The following is a 16,969-nucleotide window of genomic DNA, read 5'->3' on the forward strand; positions in this document are numbered from 1 at the left end:
CTGGGGCTTCTCTCAAGCCTGACATACACATTATATTACATAGCCCACTACCCTCTGTCAGCTGGTCTGCTGTCCTAACTCTTCTCCACATTACATAACCCCTATCCTCCACATAACTCTATCCTCTATCAGCTGGTCTGCTGTCCTATCTCTTCTCCACATTACATAACCCCCTATCCTCTACATAACCCCTATCCTCTATCAGCTGGTCTGCTGTCCTATCTCTTCTCCATATTACATAACCCCCTATCCTCTACATAACCCCTATCCTCTATCAGCTGGTCTGCTGTCCTATCTCTTCTCCACATTACATAACCCCTATCCTCCACATAACTCTATCCTCTATCAGCTGGTCTGCTGTCCTATCTCTTCTCCACATTACATAACCCCTGTCCTCTTTCAGGGGGTCTGCTGTCCTATATCTTCTCCACATTACATAACCCCTATCCTCTACATAACCCCTATCCTCTGTCAGCTGGTCTGCTGTCCTATCTCTTCCCAACATTACATAACCCCCTATCCTCTGTCAGCTGGTCTGCTGTCCTATCTCTTCTCCACATTACATAACCCCCTATCCTCTACATAACCCCTATCCTCTGTCAGCTGGTCTGCTGTCCTATCTCTTCTCAACATTACATAACCCCCTATCCTCTGTCAGCTGGTCTGCTGTCTTAACTCTTCTCCACATTACATAACCCCCTATCCTCTGTCAGCTGGTCTGCTGTCCTATCTCTTCTCCACATTACATAACCCCCTATCCTCTACATAACCCCTATCCTCTATCAGCTGGTCTGCTGTCCTATCTCTTCTCCACATTACATAACCCCCTATCCTCTATCAGCTGGTCTGCTGTCCTATCTCTTCTCCACATTACATAACCCCCTATCCTCTACATAACCCCTATCCTCTACATAACCCCCTATCCTCTGTCAGCTGGTCTGCTGTCCTATCTCTTCTCCACATTAGATAACCCCTATCCTCTACATAACCCCTATCCTCTACATAACCCCATATCCTCTATCAGCTGGTCTGCTGTCCTATCTCTTCTCTACATATTTACCTTCTTACTAAAGTTGTGATTCTAATCACTGTTGTTATTCTGTCATTAAAATTACTTTTGAGATGATCTTGAGTCAAATCAATAACTCATCAGATAATTGTTGTTGAATCAGGCTGTGTGTTGTATCAGGCTGTGTGTTGTATCAGGCTGTTTGTTGTATCAGGCTGTGTGTTATATCAGGCTGTGTGTTGTATCACGCTGTGTGTTGTATCAGACTGTGTGTTGTATCAGGCTGTTTGTTGTATCAGGCTGTGTGTTGTATCAGGCTGTGTTATATCAGGCTGTTTGTTGTATCAGGCTGTTTGTTGTATCAGGCTGTGTGTTGTATCAGGATGTGTGTTGTATCAGGCTGTGTGTTGTTTCAGGCTGTTTGTATCAGGCTGTGTTATATCAGGCTGTTTGTTGTATCAGGCTGTGTGTTGTATCAGGCTGTGTTATATCAGGCTATTTGTTGAATCAGGCTGTGTGTTGTATCAGGCTGTTTGTTATATCAGGCTGTTAGTTATATCAGGCTGTGTGTTGTATCAGGCTGTGTGTTGTATCAGGCTGTTTGTTATATCAGGCTGTTAGTTATATCAGGCTGTGTGTTGTATCAGGCTATTTGTTATTTCAGGCTGTTTGTTATATCAGGCTGTTTGTTATATCAGGCTGTGTTATATCAGGCTGTGTGTTGTATCAGGATGTGTGTTGTATCAGGCTGTGTGTTGTATCAGGCTGTGTGTTATATCAGGCTGTTAGTTATATCAGGCTGTGTGTTGTATCAGGCTATTTGTTATTTCAGGCTGTTTGTTATATCAGGCTGTTTGTTATATCAGGCTGTGTTATATCAGGCTGTGTGTTGTATCAGGCTGTGTGTTGTATCAGGCTATTTGTTATTTCAGGCTGTTTGTTATATCAGGCTGTTTGTTATATCAGGCTGTTAGTTATACAGGCTGTGTGTTGTATCAGTCTGTTTGTTGTATCAGGCTGTGTGTTGTATCAGGCTGTGTGTTGTATCAGGCTGTGTTATATCAGGCTGTGTGTTGTATCAGGCTGTTTGTTATATCAGGCTGTGTTATATCAGGCTGTGTGTTGTATCAGGCTGTGTGTTGTATCAGGCTGTGTGTTGTATCAGGCTGTTTGTTGTATCAGGCTGTGTTATATCCGGCTGTTTGTTATATCAGGCTGTTAGTTATATCAGGCTGTGTGTTGTATCAGGCTGTGTGTTGTATCCAGCTGTTAGTTATATCAGGCTGTTAGTTATATCAGGCTGTTAGTTATATCAGGCTGTGTGTTGTATCAGGTTGTGTGTTGTATCAGGCTGTGTGTTGTATCAGGCTGTGTGTTGTATCCGGCTGTTAGTTATATCAGGCTGTTAGTTATATCAGGCTGTTAGTTATATCAGGCTGTTAGTTATATCAGGCTGTGTGTTGTATCAGGCTGTGTGTTGTATCAGGCTGTGTGTTGTATCAGGCTGTTAGTTATATCAGGCTGTTAGTTATATCAGGTTGTGTGTTATATCAGGCTGTGTGTTGTATCAGGCTGTGTGTTATATCAGGCTGTTACTACCATATCCCTATGCTAGTGGATAACAGTCTTAAAGGGTCTGAAAGGTTCCTTCCTGTCTCCCCCTGTCCAGGTGGACGTGACATGGTTCTATATGAACTGTCTGGCTGATACGTGCGGCTGTAGTCGCGGTGGGGACTGTGAGTGTTTCTGTACCAGCGTGGCAGCCTACGCCCACCGATGCTGTCACCAGGGTGTCACCGTGGACTGGCGATCCCCGTCGATCTGCCGTAAGTCTGCGGCTATGAGCGGGCAATGAGTGGCCAACGGGCAGGCGCCGGGAACACTACCCATTCAATGGGTGGTATGGGAGTGTGTGGGACCATCTGAAATGGCACTCTGTTTTCAGGCAAATACCCCTTGAACAAGGCAGTTAACCCACTGTTCCTAGGCCGTCATTGAAAATAAGAATTTGTTCTTAACTGACTTGACTAGTTAAATAAAGGTCAATAAAATATGTAATTAACTACAGTTTATAATTTAATTTCACTAACAACTTTTTCTGTTTGTCTTTTCAGCCTACGATTGTGAATACTACAACAAAGGTACACATCATCTTATCTCAAACTCTTCCTATTTGTCAACAAAAAACATCTAAATTCTCCAAGAATCAAATCAATGACTGAACCTCGGAAGTTTATTGTGCATTGCCTTTAGAATTTGCTACAAACATTTCATCATGATCAATGTGTAAGGCACTTCATTGTTTAACCACATGGGGGCAGAGTGTCTGCACAGTTCTGGGGCCCCATTGTCGATGTCAGCCATACAACGAAGGATTCCTCATAACAGTGTTCCTCTCCTCCGTCTTGTAGTTCTGGGTAAAGGACCCTACAGGCTGGTGACCTACAGGGAGAGGGACACGGTGCTGGCAGCCAACAGGTCCAGTGGGACAGTGTTCCCTAAGAAAGGAGACCCTGCTGCGGCTGGCTTCCTGTCCCTCTTCATGATGACCCCTGGGCTCAGCAGAGCGCGTCCGCATGGTGAGCAGCGCAGAGGAAACAGAGCAGCGTCACTGCCAGGCCTCGTCACACCAGTCTAATGCGATGGTCATTTCCATGTCCGTCCTCATCACACCAGTCTAATGCAATGGCCATTTCCATGTCCATCCTCATCACACCAGTCTAATGTAATGGCCATTTCCATGTCCATCCTCATCACACCAGTCTAATGCGATGGTCATTTCCATGTCCGTCCTCATCACACCAGTCTAATGCGATGGTCATTTCCATGTCCGTCCTCATCACACCAGTCTAATGCAATGGCCATTTCCATGTCCATCCTCATCACACCAGTCTAATGCAATGGCCATTTCCATGTCAGTCCTCGTCACACCAGTCTAATGCAATGGCCATTTCCATGTCCGTCCTCATCACACCAGTCTAATGCAATGGCCATTTCCATGTCAGTCCTCGTCACACCAGTCTAATGCAATGGCCATTTCCATGTCAGTCCTCGTCACACCAGTCTAATGCAATGGCCATTTCCATGTCAGTCCTCGTCACACCAGTCTAATGCAATGGCCATTTCCATGTCCGTCCTCGTCACACCAGTCTAATGCAATGGCCATTTCCATGTCCATCCTCATCACACCAGTCTAATGCAATGGTCATTTCCATGTCAGTCCTCGTCACACCAGTCTAATGCAATGGCCATTTCCATGTCAGTCCTCGTCACACCAGTCTAATGCAATGGCCATTTCCATGTCAGTCCTCGTCACACCAGTCTAATGTAATGATCATTTCCATGTCAGTCCTCGTCACACCAGTCTAATGCAATGGCCATTTCCATGTCAGTCCTCGTCACACCAGTCTAATGTAATGATCATTTCCATGTCCGTCCTCGTCACACCAGTCTAATGCAATGGCCATTTCCATGTCAGTCCTCGTCACACCAGTCTAATGCAATGGCCATTTCCATGTCAGTCCTCGTCACACCAGTCTAATGCAATGGCCATTTCCATGTCAGTCCTCGTCACACCAGTCTAATGTAATGATCATTTCCATGTCATTCCTCGTCACACCAGTCTAATGCAATGGCCATTTCCATGTCAGTCCTCGTCACACCAGTCTAATGTAATGATCATTTCCATGTCAGTCCTCGTCACACCAGTCTAATGCAATGGCCATTTCCATGTCAGTCCTCGTCACACCAGTCTAATGTAATGATCATTTCCATGTCCGTCCTCGTCACACCAGTCTAATGCAATGGCCATTTCGATGTCAGTCCTCGTCACACCAGTCTAATGCAATGGCCATTTCCATGTCAGTCCTCGTCACACCAGTCTAATGCAATGGCCATTTCCATGTCAGTCCTCGTCACACCAGTCTAATGTAATGATCATTTCCATGTCAGTCCTCGTCACACCAGTCTAATGCAATGGCCATTTCCATGTCAGTCCTCGTCACACCAGTCTAATGTAATGATCATTTCCATGTCCGTCCTCGTCACACCAGTCTAATGCAATGGCCATTTCGATGTCAGTCCTCGTCACACCAGTCTAATGCAATGGCCATTTCCATGTCAGTCCTCGTCACACCAGTCTAATGCAATGGCCATTTCCATGTCCGTCCTCGTCACACCAGTCTAATGCAATGGCCATTTCCATGTCAGTCCTCGTCACACCAGTCTAATGCAATGGCCATTTCCATGTCAGTCCTCGTCACACCAGTCTAATGCAATGGCCATTTCCATGTCCGTCCTCATCACACCAGTCTAATGCAATGGTCATTTCCATGTCAGTCCTCGTCACACCAGTCTAATGCAATGGCCATTTCCATGTCAGTCCTCATCACACCAGTCTAATGCAATGGTCATTTCCATGTCAGTCCTCGTCACACCAGTCTAATGCAATGGCCATTTCCATGTCCGTCCTCGTCACACCAGTCTAATGCAATAGCCATTTCCATGTCCGTCCTCGTCACACCAGTCTAATGTAATGATCATTTCCATGTCCGTCCTCGTCACACCAGTCTAATGCAATGGCCATTTCCATGTCCGTCCTCGTCACACCAGTCTAATGCAATGGCCATTTCCATGTCAGTCCTCGTCACACCAGTCTAATGCAATGGCCATTTCCATGTCCGTCCTCGTCACACCAGTCTAATGCAATGGCCATTTCCATGTCAGTCCTCATCACACCAGTCTAATGCAATGGTCATTTCCATGTCAGTCCTCGTCACACCAGTCTAATGCAATGGCCATTTCCATGTCATTCCTCGTCACACCAGTCTAATGCAATGGCCATTTCCATGTCAGTCCTCGTCACACCAGTCTAATGTAATGATCATTTCCATGTCAGTCCTCGTCACACCAGTCTAATGCAATGGCCATTTCCATGTCAGTCCTCGTCACACCAGTCTAATGTAATGATCATTTCCATGTCCGTCCTCGTCACACCAGTCTAATGCAATGGCCATTTCCATGTCAGTCCTCGTCACACCAGTCTAATGCAATGGCCATTTCGATGTCAGTCCTCGTCACACCAGTCTAATGCAATGGCCATTTCCATGTCAGTCCTCGTCACACCAGTCTAATGCAATGGCCATTTCCATGTCCGTCCTCGTCACACCAGTCTAATGCAATGGCCATTTCCATGTCAGTCCTCGTCACACCAGTCTAATGCAATGGCCATTTCCATGTCAGTCCTCGTCACACCAGTCTAATGCAATGGCCATTTCCATGTCCGTCCTCATCACACCAGTCTAATGCAATGGTCATTTCCATGTCAGTCCTCGTCACACCAGTCTAATGCAATGGCCATTTCCATGTCAGTCCTCATCACACCAGTCTAATGCAATGGTCATTTCCATGTCAGTCCTCGTCACACCAGTCTAATGCAATGGCCATTTCCATGTCCGTCCTCGTCACACCAGTCTAATGCAATAGCCATTTCCATGTCCGTCCTCGTCACACCAGTCTAATGCAATGGCCATTTCCATGTCAGTCCTCGTCACACCAGTCTAATGTAATGGCCATTTCCATGTCAGTCCTCATCACAACAGTCTAATACAATGGCCATTTCCATGTCAGTCCTCGTCACACCAGTCTAATGTAATGATCATTTCCATGTCCGTCCTCATTTTACTACTTCCTCCTCCATAAATCCTCCACACTTTCTAACACTCTGCATTCCTAGGCTTCCTCCTACCCCAACGTCCAGTCATTAAAAAGTATTTCAGTCCCTGTCCTCTGGTCTAATGAAGTCTTCCTGTCCCTGTCCCTATCCAGTCCCTATCATCTCGTCTAATTAAGTCTTCCAGTCCCTATCCAGTCCCTGTCCTCTGGTCTAATGAAGTCTTCCAGTCCCTGTCCCTATCCAGTCCCTATCCAGTCCCTATCCTCTCATCTAATTAAGTTTTCCAGTCCCTATCCAGTCCCTATCCAGTCCCTGTCCACTGTTCTAATGAAGTCTTCCAGTCCCTGTTCAGTCCCTAACCAATGGTCTAATTAAGTCTTCCAGTCCCTATCCAGTCCCTGTCGAGTCCCTGTCCACTGGTCTAATTAAGTCTTCCAGTCCCTATCCATTCCCTGTCCAGTCCCTGTCCACTGGTCTAATGAAGTCTTCCAGTCCCTGTCCTCTGGTCTAATGAAGTCTTCCAGTCCCTGTTCAGTCCCTATCCAGTCCTTATCCACTGGTCTAATGAAGTCTTCCAGTCCCTGTTCAGTCCTTATCCACTGGTCTAATGAAGTCTTCCAGTCCCTGTTCAGTCCTTATCCACTGGTCTAATGAAGTCTTCCAGTCCCTGTTCAGTCCTTATCCACTGGTCTAATGAAGTCTTCCAGTCCCTGTTCAGTCCATATCCAGTCCCTGTCCAGTCCTTATCCCCTGGTCTAATGAAGTCTTCCAGTCCCTGTCCTCTGGTCTAATGAAGTCTTCCAGTCCCTGTTCAGTCCCTATCCACTGGTCTAATGAAGTCTTCCAGTCCCTGTTCAGTCCTTATCCACTGGTCTAATGAAGTCTTCCAGTCCCTGTTCAGTCCCTATCCACTGGTCTAATGAAGTCTTCCAGTCCCTATCCACTGGTCTATTGAAGTCTTCCTGTCCCTGTCCCTATCCAGTCCCTATCCTCTCGTCTAATTAAGTCTTCCAGTCCCTATCCAGTCCCTGTCCTCTCGTCTAATTAAGTCTTCCAGTCCCTATCCAGTCCCTGTCCTCTGGTCTAATGAAGTCTTCCAGTCCCTGTCCCTATCCAGTCCCTATCCAGTCCCTATCCTCTCATCTAATTAAGTTTTCCAGTCCCTATCCAGTCCCTATCCAGTCCCTGTCCACTGTTCTAATGAAGTCTTCCAGTCCCTGTTCAGTCCCTAACCAATGGTCTAATTAAGTCTTCCAGTCCCTATCCAGTCCCTGTCCAGTCCCTGTCCACTGGTCTAATTAAGTCTTCCAGTCCCTATCCAGTCCCTGTCCAGTCCCTGTCCACTGGTCTAATGAAGTCTTCCAGTCCCTGTCCTCTGGTCTAATGAAGTCTTCCAGTCCCTGTTCAGTCCCTATCCAGTCCTTATCCACTGGTCTAATGAAGTCTTCCAGTCCCTGTTCAGTCCTTATCCACTGGTCTAATGAAGTCTTCCAGTCCCTGTTCAGTCCTTATCCACTGGTCTAATGAAGTTTTCCAGTCCCTGTTCAGTCCTTATCCACTGGTCTAATGAAGTCTTCCAGTCCCTGTTCAGTCCTTATCCACTGGTCTAATGAAGTCTTCCAGTCCCTGTTCAGTCCCTATCCACTGGTCTAATGAAGTCTTCCAGTCCCTGTTCAGTCCTTATCCACTGGTCTAATGAAGTCTTACAGTCCCTGTTCAGTCCCTATCCACTGGTCTAATGAAGTCTTCCAGTCCCTATCCACTGGTCTATTGAAGTCTTCCAGTCTCTGTTCAGTCCCTATCCAGTCCCTATCCAGTCCCTATCCACTGGTCTAATGAAGTCTTCCAGTCCCTATCCAGTCCCTATCCACTGGTCTAATGAAGTCTTCCAGTCCCTATCCAGTCCTTATCCACTGGTCTAATGAAGTCTTCCGGTCCCTATCCAGTCCCTATCCACTGGTCTAATGAAGTCTTCCAGTCCCTGTCCAGTCCCTATCCATTGGTCTAATGAAGTCTTCCAGTCCCTATCCAGTCCCTATCCACTGGTCTAATGAAGTCTTCCAGTCCCTATCCAGTCCCTATCCACTGGTCTAATGAAGTCATCCAGTCCCTATCCAGTCCCTATCCACTGGTCTAATGAAGTCTTCTAGTCCCTATCCACTGGTATAATGAAGTCTTCCAGTTCCTATCCACTGGTCTAATGAAGTCTTCCAGTCCCTGTCCACTGGTCTAATGAAGTCTTCCAGTCCCTGTTCAGTCCCTATCCAGTCCCTATCCAGTCCCTATCCAGTCCCTATCCAGTCCCTATCCACTGGTCTAATGAAGTATTCCAGTCCCTATCCACTGGTCTAATGAAGTCTTCCAGTCCCTATCCAGTCCCTATCCACTGGTCTAATGAAGTCTTCCAGTCCCTATCCAGTCCCCATCCACTGGTCTAATGAAGTCTTCCAGTCCCTGTACAGTCCCTATCCACTGGTCTAATGAAGTCTTCCAGTCCCTATCCAGTCCCTATCCAGTCCCTGTCCACTGGTCTAATGAAGTCTTCCAGTCCCTATCCAGTCCCTATCCACTGGTCTAATGAAGTCTTCCAGTCCCTATCCAGTCCCTATCCAGTCCCTGTCCACTGGTCTAATTAAGTCTTCCAGTCCCTATCCACTGGTCTAATGAAGTCTTCCAGTCCCTATCCAGTCCCTATCCACTGGTCTAATGAAGTCTTCCAGTCCCTATCCAGTCCCTGTCCAGTCCCTGTCCACTGGTCTAATTAAGTCTTCCAGTCCCTATCCAGTCCCTGTCCAGTCCCTGTCCACTGGTCTAATGAAGTCTTCCAGTCCCTGTCCTCTGGTCTAATGAAGTCTTCCAGTCCCTGTTCAGTCCCTATCCAGTCCTTATCCACTGGTCTAATTAAGTCTTCCAGTCCCTATCCACTGGTCTAATTAAGTATTCCAGTCCCTATCCAGTCCCTGTCCACTGGTCTAATGAAGTCTTCCAGTCCCTGTCCTCTGGTCTAATGAAGTCTTCCAGTCCCTGTTCAGTCCCTATCCAGTCCATATCCACTGGTCTAATGAAGTCTTCCAGTCCATATCCACTGGTCTAATGAAGTCTTCCAGTCCCTATCCACTGGTCTAATGAAGTCTTCCAGTCCCTATCCACTGGTCTAATTAAGTCTTCCAGTCCCTATCCAGTCCCTGTCCAGTCCCTGTCCACTGGTCTAATTAAGTCTTCCAGTCCCTATCCAGTCCCTGTCCAGTCCCTATCCACTGGTCTAATGAAGTCTTCCAGTCCCTATCCACTGGTCTAATGAAGTCTTCCAGTCCCTATCCAGTCCCTATCCACTGGTCTAATGAAGGCTTCCAGTCCCTATCCAGTCCCTGTCCACTGGTCTAATGAAGTCTTCCAGTCCCTATCCAGTCCTTATCCACTGGTCTAATGAAGTATTCCAGTCCCTATCCAGTCCCTATCCACTGGTCTAATGAAGTCTTCCAGTCCCTATCCACTGGTCTAATGAAGTCTTCCAGTCCCTGTCCACTGGTCTAATGAAGTCTTCCAGTCCCTATCCAGTCCTTATCCACTGGTCTAATGAAGTCTTCCAGTCCCTGTCCAGTCCCTATCCGCTGGTCTAATGAAGTCTTCCAGTCCCTATCCAGTCCCTATCCACTGGTCTAATGAAGTCTTCCTGTCCAGTCCCTATCCACTGGTCTAATGAAGTCTTCCAGTCCCTATCCAGTCCCTTTCCACTGGTCTAATGAAGTCTTCCAGTCCCTATCCAGTCCCTATCCACTGGTCTATTGAAGTCATCCAGTCCCTATCCAGTCCCTATCCACTGGTCTAATGAAGTTTTCTAGTCCCTATCCACTGGTATAATGAAGTCTTCCAGTTCCTATTCACTGGTCTAATGAAGTCTTCCAGTCCCTGTCCACTGGTCTAATGAAGTCTTCCAGTCCCTGTTCAGTCCCTATCCAGTCCCTATCCAGTCCCTATCCAGTCCCTATCAACTGGTCTAATGAAGTCTTCCAGTCCCTATCCACTGGTCTAATGAAGTCTTCCAGTCCCTATCCAGTCCCTATCCACTGGTCTAATGAAGTCTTCCAGTCCCTATCCAGTCCCCATCCACTGGTCTAATGAAGTCTTCCATTCCTTGTACAGTCCCTATCCACTGGTCTAATGAAGTCTTCCAGTCCCTATCCAGTCCCTATCCAGTCCCTGTCCACTGGTCTAATGAAGTCTTCCAGTCCCTATCCAGTCCCTATCCACTGGTCTAATGAAGTCTTCCAGTCCCTATCCAGTCCCTGTCCAGTCCCTGTCCACTGGTCTAATTAAGTCTTCCAGTCCCTATCCAGTCCCTGTCCAGTCCCTGTCCACTGGTCTAATGAAGTCTTCCAGTCCCTGTCCTCTGGTCTAATGAAGTCTTCCAGTCCCTGTTCAGTCCCTATCCAGTCCTTATCCACTGGTCTAATTAAGTCTTCCAGTCCCTATCCACTGGTCTAATTAAGTATTCCAGTCCCTATCCAGTCCCTGTCCAGTCCCTGTCCACTGGTCTAATGAAGTCTTCCAGTCCCTGTCCTCTGGTCTAATGAAGTCTTCCAGTCCCTGATCAGTCCCTATCCAGTCCATATCCACTGGTCTAATGAAGTCTTCCAGTCCATATCCACTGGTCTAATGAAGTCTTCCAGTCCCTATCCACTGGTCTAATGAAGTCTTCCAGTCCCTGTCCAGTCCCTATCCACTGGTCTAATGAAGTCTTCCAGTCCCTATCCACTGGTCTAATTAAGTCTTCCAGTCCCTATCCAGTCCCTGTCCAGTCCCTGTCCACTGGTCTAATTAAGTCTTCCAGTCCCTATCCAGTCCCTGTCCAGTCCCTATCCACTGGTCTAATGAAGTCTTCCAGTCCCTATCCACTGGTCTAATGAAGTCTTCCAGTCCCTATACTGTCCTTATCCACTGGTCTAATGAAGTCTTCTAGTCCCTATCCAGTCCCTATCCTCTGGTCTAATGAAGTCTTCCAGTCCCTATCCAGTCCTTATCCACTGGTCTAATGAAGTCTTCCAGTCCCTGTCCAGTCCCTATCCACTGGTCTATTGAAGTCTTCCAGTCCCTATCCAGTCCCTATCCACTGGTCTAATGAAGTCTTCCAGTCCCTGTCCACTGGTCTAATGAAGTCTTCCAGTCCCTATCCACTGGTCTAATGAAGTCTTCCAGTCCCTGTCCAGTCCCTGTCCACTGGTCTAATGAAGTCTTCCAGTCCCTATCCAGTCCTTATCCACTGGTCTAATGAAGTCTTCCAGTCCTTATCCACTGGTCTAATTAAGTCTTCCAGTCCCTATCCACTGGTCTAATTAAGTCTTCCAGTCCCTATCCACTGGTCTAATGAAGTCTTCCAGTCCCTGTCCACTGGTCTAATGAAGTCTTCCAGTCCCTGTCCACTGGTCTAATGAAGTCTTCCAGTCCCTATCCACTGGTCTAATGAAGTCTTCCAGTCCCTGTCCAGTCCCTGTCCACTGGTCTAATGAAGTCTTCCAGTCCCTATCCAGTCCCTATCCACTGGTCTAATGAAGTCTTCCAGTCCCTATCCACTGGTCTAATGAAGTCTTCCAGTCCCTGTCCTCTGGTCTATTGAAGTCTTCCAGTCCCTGTTCAGTCCCTATCCAGTCCCTATCCAGTCCCTATCCAGTCCCTGTCCACTGGTCTAATGAAGTCTTCCAGTCCCTATCCAGTCCATATCCACTGGTCTAATGAAGTCTTCCAGTCCCTATCCACTGGTTTATTGAAGTCAGGCTGTAGTGATGGCTAGTCAGGCTGTAGTTATGGCTAGTCAGGCTGTAGTGATGGCTAGTCAGGCTGTAGTTATGGCTAGTCAGGCTGTAGTTATGGCTAGTCAGGCTGTAGTTATGGCTAGTCAGGCTGTAGTGATGGCTAGTCAGGCTGTAGTTATGGCTAGTCAGGCTGTAGTTATGGCTAGTCAGGCTGTAGTTATGGCTACTCAGGCTGCCAGGAGGAGTTATCAGCTAGACTGCAGCTAGAAGTATTAGCTAGCCTAGACTGTTTTAGCTAGGCTAGACTGTTTTAGCTAGCCTAGACTGTTTTAGCTAGTCTAGTGTTCTACATTTATCTGACCACTAAGGTGCTAGCCTGACCTGGGTCACATACGGTAGCCAGGCGTAAAGAGCTCAAATAGTTTTTAAAAAACCTTTATTTAACCAGAAAAGACCCTTGATGTTGAGATTCCTATATTGGTGATCAACTTTTCCTCTAGACACGTCCCTGGTGTCGTTCGAGGCGTCCGATCGGCCCAACTACTTCCTGGCTGTGGACAGCAGCGGCCATCTCACGCTGACCAAGTGGGAGGAGAGTGAAGCATTCTGGGACGCAGCTACCTTCACGCTGCACCGTGACACCTGGATCCAGGGTTATGATTCTCTGGAGGCTTTGGCCAGACCGGGATTCTTCCTCCACTACATGCTGTCCTGGATTCACCTCATGAAGTACAAACACACCGACGGATTCCGCAAAGCCACGCTCTTCAAACTGACAGGTACGTGGGATGGACTGGAGGTCTGGGAAAGTTTACATGGGAAGGGAAAGGAAGAGCTATGTAAATGAAAAGTTAAAGGTTTTCTTGTCAAATGAGATTCCATTTATACCATCTATTTTGATATTATATATGTTTTTTAAATTAAAACTGCCACTTGTGACCATTTAATGGTCTTCTTATGGTCTTCTAGCTTTTGGTCGAACTCCTCGAGCTTTTGCCATGTTATGCTCGTCCCCTCCGATGCAACCCAATACTTACTGTATGTATCAGAGATGGTTGACAGCTGAGGTTCAGAGACAAAGACTTTGTGGTTTAGGCTACTAACCCCCTGGTCTAACCTCCTGCTGCAGCCCCTCCACCCTGCCAACCCCCACAACCCCCTAACCATGGCCCCACCAGCGTGCGTACTCGGTTTGTAAAAACACCCGTTTAGCCCGTTAATGGGCTCATTGTGAGGGCAGCCGTGTTTTGCATAGCACTGTAATGGCAAGCCCTCTGCAGCTGTCGCCCGGCACACTCCCACCTCGCAGCAGAACGACAGATTTTGTCAGTGGCGAGTGGCGAATGGCTGATGTGTGCCTTTAATCACAGACATGTTGAGATATGGAGGGATGGAAGGGCGGTGTGCTAGGTCAGCGTCAGACCAGGGCCCCCCAGACCAGGCCCCCCCAGATCAGGGTCCCCCAGACCAGGGCCCCCCAGACCAGGCCCCCCCAGACCAGGCCCCCCCAGGCCCACGGCTGTTCCAAAACAAAACCCGACCAGCCCTTCCAGTATACGGCTTCCAGAGAAGGAGCTTTGCCCTGGCTAATGCCCAGTGGTCGGAGTCTTCGACTGGGGGGAAGGGAGAACAGAGAGGGGGTGGTCAGACACTAGGCAGGGGTGGTTTTTATTTGATCCAAGAAACAACTTCAACATTTGGAGAGTATTTCTGTTCATAATCTAGTAAAGTGATTTGTGAATCATAGTTCAGGTCCAAATGTATGTTAGAGTTAGTGAGGTCTAGAGAGTCCTGCTCTCTTTCTGTCTCCACAGTTTGCTGCTCCTGATGCAGGCTGGGTAATTACTGGGGCTAAAAATATGTCAGCCATTTGTTTTAGGAGCATAGCAGAGTCCACACAGGCTGGCAGAAACAGATAGGGTTAATCTCTGACAGCAGTGGATGCCGGACATAGTTGACCAGGAGAGGTCCAGAGAGGTTAGTCAGAGTCCAGACGATAGTCGACCAGGAGACCAGGAGAGGTCCAGAGAGGTTAAGCAGAGTCCAGACGATAGTCGACCAGGAGAGGTCCAGAGAGGTTAGGCAGAGTCCACACGATAGTCAACCAGGAGAGGTCCAGAGGGGTTAAGCAGAGTCCAGACGATAGTCGACCAGGAGACCAGGAGAGGTCCAGAGAGGTTAAGCAGAGTCCAGACGATAGTCGACCAGGAGAGGTCCAGAGGGGTTAGGCAGAGTCCAGACGATAGTCGACCAGGAGACCAGGAGAGGTCCATAGAGGTTAGGCAGAGTCCAGACGATAGTCGACCAGGAGACCAGGAGAGGCCCAGAGAGGTTAGGCAGAGTCCAGACGATAGTCGACCAGGAGACCAGGAGAGGTCCAGAGAGGTTAGGCAGAGTCCAGACGATAGTCGACCAGGAGAGATCCAGAAAGGTTAGGCAGAGTCCAGACGATAGTCGACCAGGAGAGGTCCAGAGAGGTTAGGCATAGTCCAGACGTTAGTCGACCAGGAGAGGTCCAGAGAGGTTAGGCAGAGTCCAGACGATAGTCGACCAGGAGAGATCCAGAGGACTTAGGCAGAGTCCAGACGATAGTCGACCAGGAGAGGTCCAGAGAGGTAAGGCAGAGTCCACACGATAGTCGACCAGGAGAGGTCCAGAGAGGTTAAGCAGAGTCCAGACGATAGTCGACCAGGAGACCAGGAGAGGTCCAGAGAGGTTAAGCAGAGTCCAGACGATAGTCGACCAGGAGACCAGGAGAGGTCCAGAGAGGTTAAGCAGAGTCCAGACGATAGTCGACCAGGAGAGGTCCAGAGAGGTTAGGCAGAGTCCAGACGATAGTCGACCAGGAGAGATCCAGAGGACTTAGGCAGAGTCCAGACGATAGTCGACCAGGAGAGGTCCAGAGAGGTAAGGCAGAGTCCACACGATAGTCGACCAGGAGAGGTCCAGAGAGGTTAGGCAGAGTCCAGACGATAGTCGACCAGGAGAGGTCCAGAGGTCTTAGGCAGAGTCCAGACGATAGTCGACCAGGAGAGGTCCAGAGAGGTTAGGCAGAGTCCAGACGATAGTCGACCAGGAGAGGTCCAGAGAAGTTAGGCAGAGTCCAGACGATAGTCGATCTAGAACTCAACTCACTTAATTTATTTACCTCTTTTTTAAAATGTACCTCTTTACTAGCAGACTCTGTAATATGATTGAAATTCACAAACACAAGTATACTTATTCCCATGTTTCATACTCTGCTGTGCAACACTGTCTGTAAAATGTGTATTTTCCCTCAGGCCCTGGTCCAGACACCCCTACGGGTCCTAAGTGCCAGTGGAGGTATGAGTCGTGTGTCAGCCCCTGCTTCAGGACCTGCAGTGACCCCTCGGGGAGGGCATGTGGCACCGTTCCAAAGTAAGGCAGCACAAGGTGACACTGCGGGTGCGTCCTAAATGGCACCCTATTCTCTATATAGTGCACTACATAGGGGATAAAGCCCTGGTCGAAAGTAGTGCAATATATTGGGGATAAATTCCTGGTCGAAAGTAGTGCACTATATCAAATCAAATCATCAAATCAAATCAAATGTATTTATATAGCCCTTCGTACATCAGCTGATATCTCAAAGTGCTGTACAGAAACCCAGCCTAAAACCCCAAACAGCAAGCAATGCAGGTGTAGAAGCACGGTGGCTAGGAAAAACTCCCTAGAAAGGCCAAAACCTAGGAAGAAACCTAGAGAGGAACCAGGCTATGTGGGGTGGCCAGTCCTCTTCTGGCTGTGCCGGGTGGAGATTATAACAGAACATGGACAAGATGTTCAAATGTTCATAAATGACCAGCATGGTCGAATAATAATAAGGCAGAACAGTTGAAACTGGAGCAGCAGCACAGTCAGGTGGACTGGGGACAGCAAGGAGTCATCATGTCAGGTATTCCTGGGGCATGGTCCTAGGGCTCAGGTCCTCCGAGGGAGAGAAAGAAAGAGAGAATTAGAGAGAACATATGTGGGATGGCCAGTCCTCTTTTGGCTGTGCCGGGTGGAGATTATAACAGAACATGGCCAAGATGTTCAAATGTTCATAAATGACCAGCATGGTCGAATAATAATAAGGCAGAACAGTTGAAACTGGAGCAGCAGCACGGCCAGGTGAACTGGGGACAGCAAGGAGTCATCATGTCAGGTAGTCCTGGGGCATGGTCCTAGGGCTCAGGTTCTCCGAGAGAGAGAAAGAAAGAGAGAAGGAGAGAATTAGAGAACGCACACTTAGATTCACACAGGACACCGAATAGGACAGGAGAAGTACTCCAGATATAACAAACTGACCCTAGCCCCCGACACATAAACTACTGCAGCATAAATACTGGAGGCTGAGACAGGATGGGTCAGGAGACACTGTGGCCCCATCCGAGGACACCCCCGGACAGGGCCAAACAGGAAGGATATAAATAATATAGGGGATAAAGCCCTGGTCGAAAGTAGTGCACTATATAGGGAACAGGGCACTGTTTGGGATGCAACCGTACACAAACACAGACAGGGGCTAAACCT

The 16,969-nt window shown here is 48.0% G+C and overlaps 1 protein-coding gene across 1 annotated transcript in view; it reads left to right on the forward strand.

Annotated features, from left to right (window-relative positions):
- The window catches only part of otog (otogelin), a 123,823-nt gene that overhangs the window by 59,218 nt on the left and 47,636 nt on the right, over positions 1 to 16,969 (forward strand). The window contains exons 30-34 of the mRNA XM_090221657.1: positions 2,679 to 2,835; positions 3,124 to 3,150; positions 3,421 to 3,588; positions 12,934 to 13,212; positions 15,715 to 15,832. Of these exons, the coding sequence (XP_090077783.1) occupies positions 2,679 to 2,835; positions 3,124 to 3,150; positions 3,421 to 3,588; positions 12,934 to 13,212; positions 15,715 to 15,832 (749 nt within the window). The remainder of the gene's footprint in view (positions 1 to 2,678; positions 2,836 to 3,123; positions 3,151 to 3,420; positions 3,589 to 12,933; positions 13,213 to 15,714; positions 15,833 to 16,969) is intronic.

The sequence above is a fragment of the Oncorhynchus mykiss genome, chromosome 26 (assembly GCF_057628025.1).
Source record: "Oncorhynchus mykiss isolate SJ-2025 chromosome 26, ASM5762802v1, whole genome shotgun sequence".
NCBI classification, from domain to species: domain Eukaryota; kingdom Metazoa; phylum Chordata; class Actinopteri; order Salmoniformes; family Salmonidae; genus Oncorhynchus; species Oncorhynchus mykiss.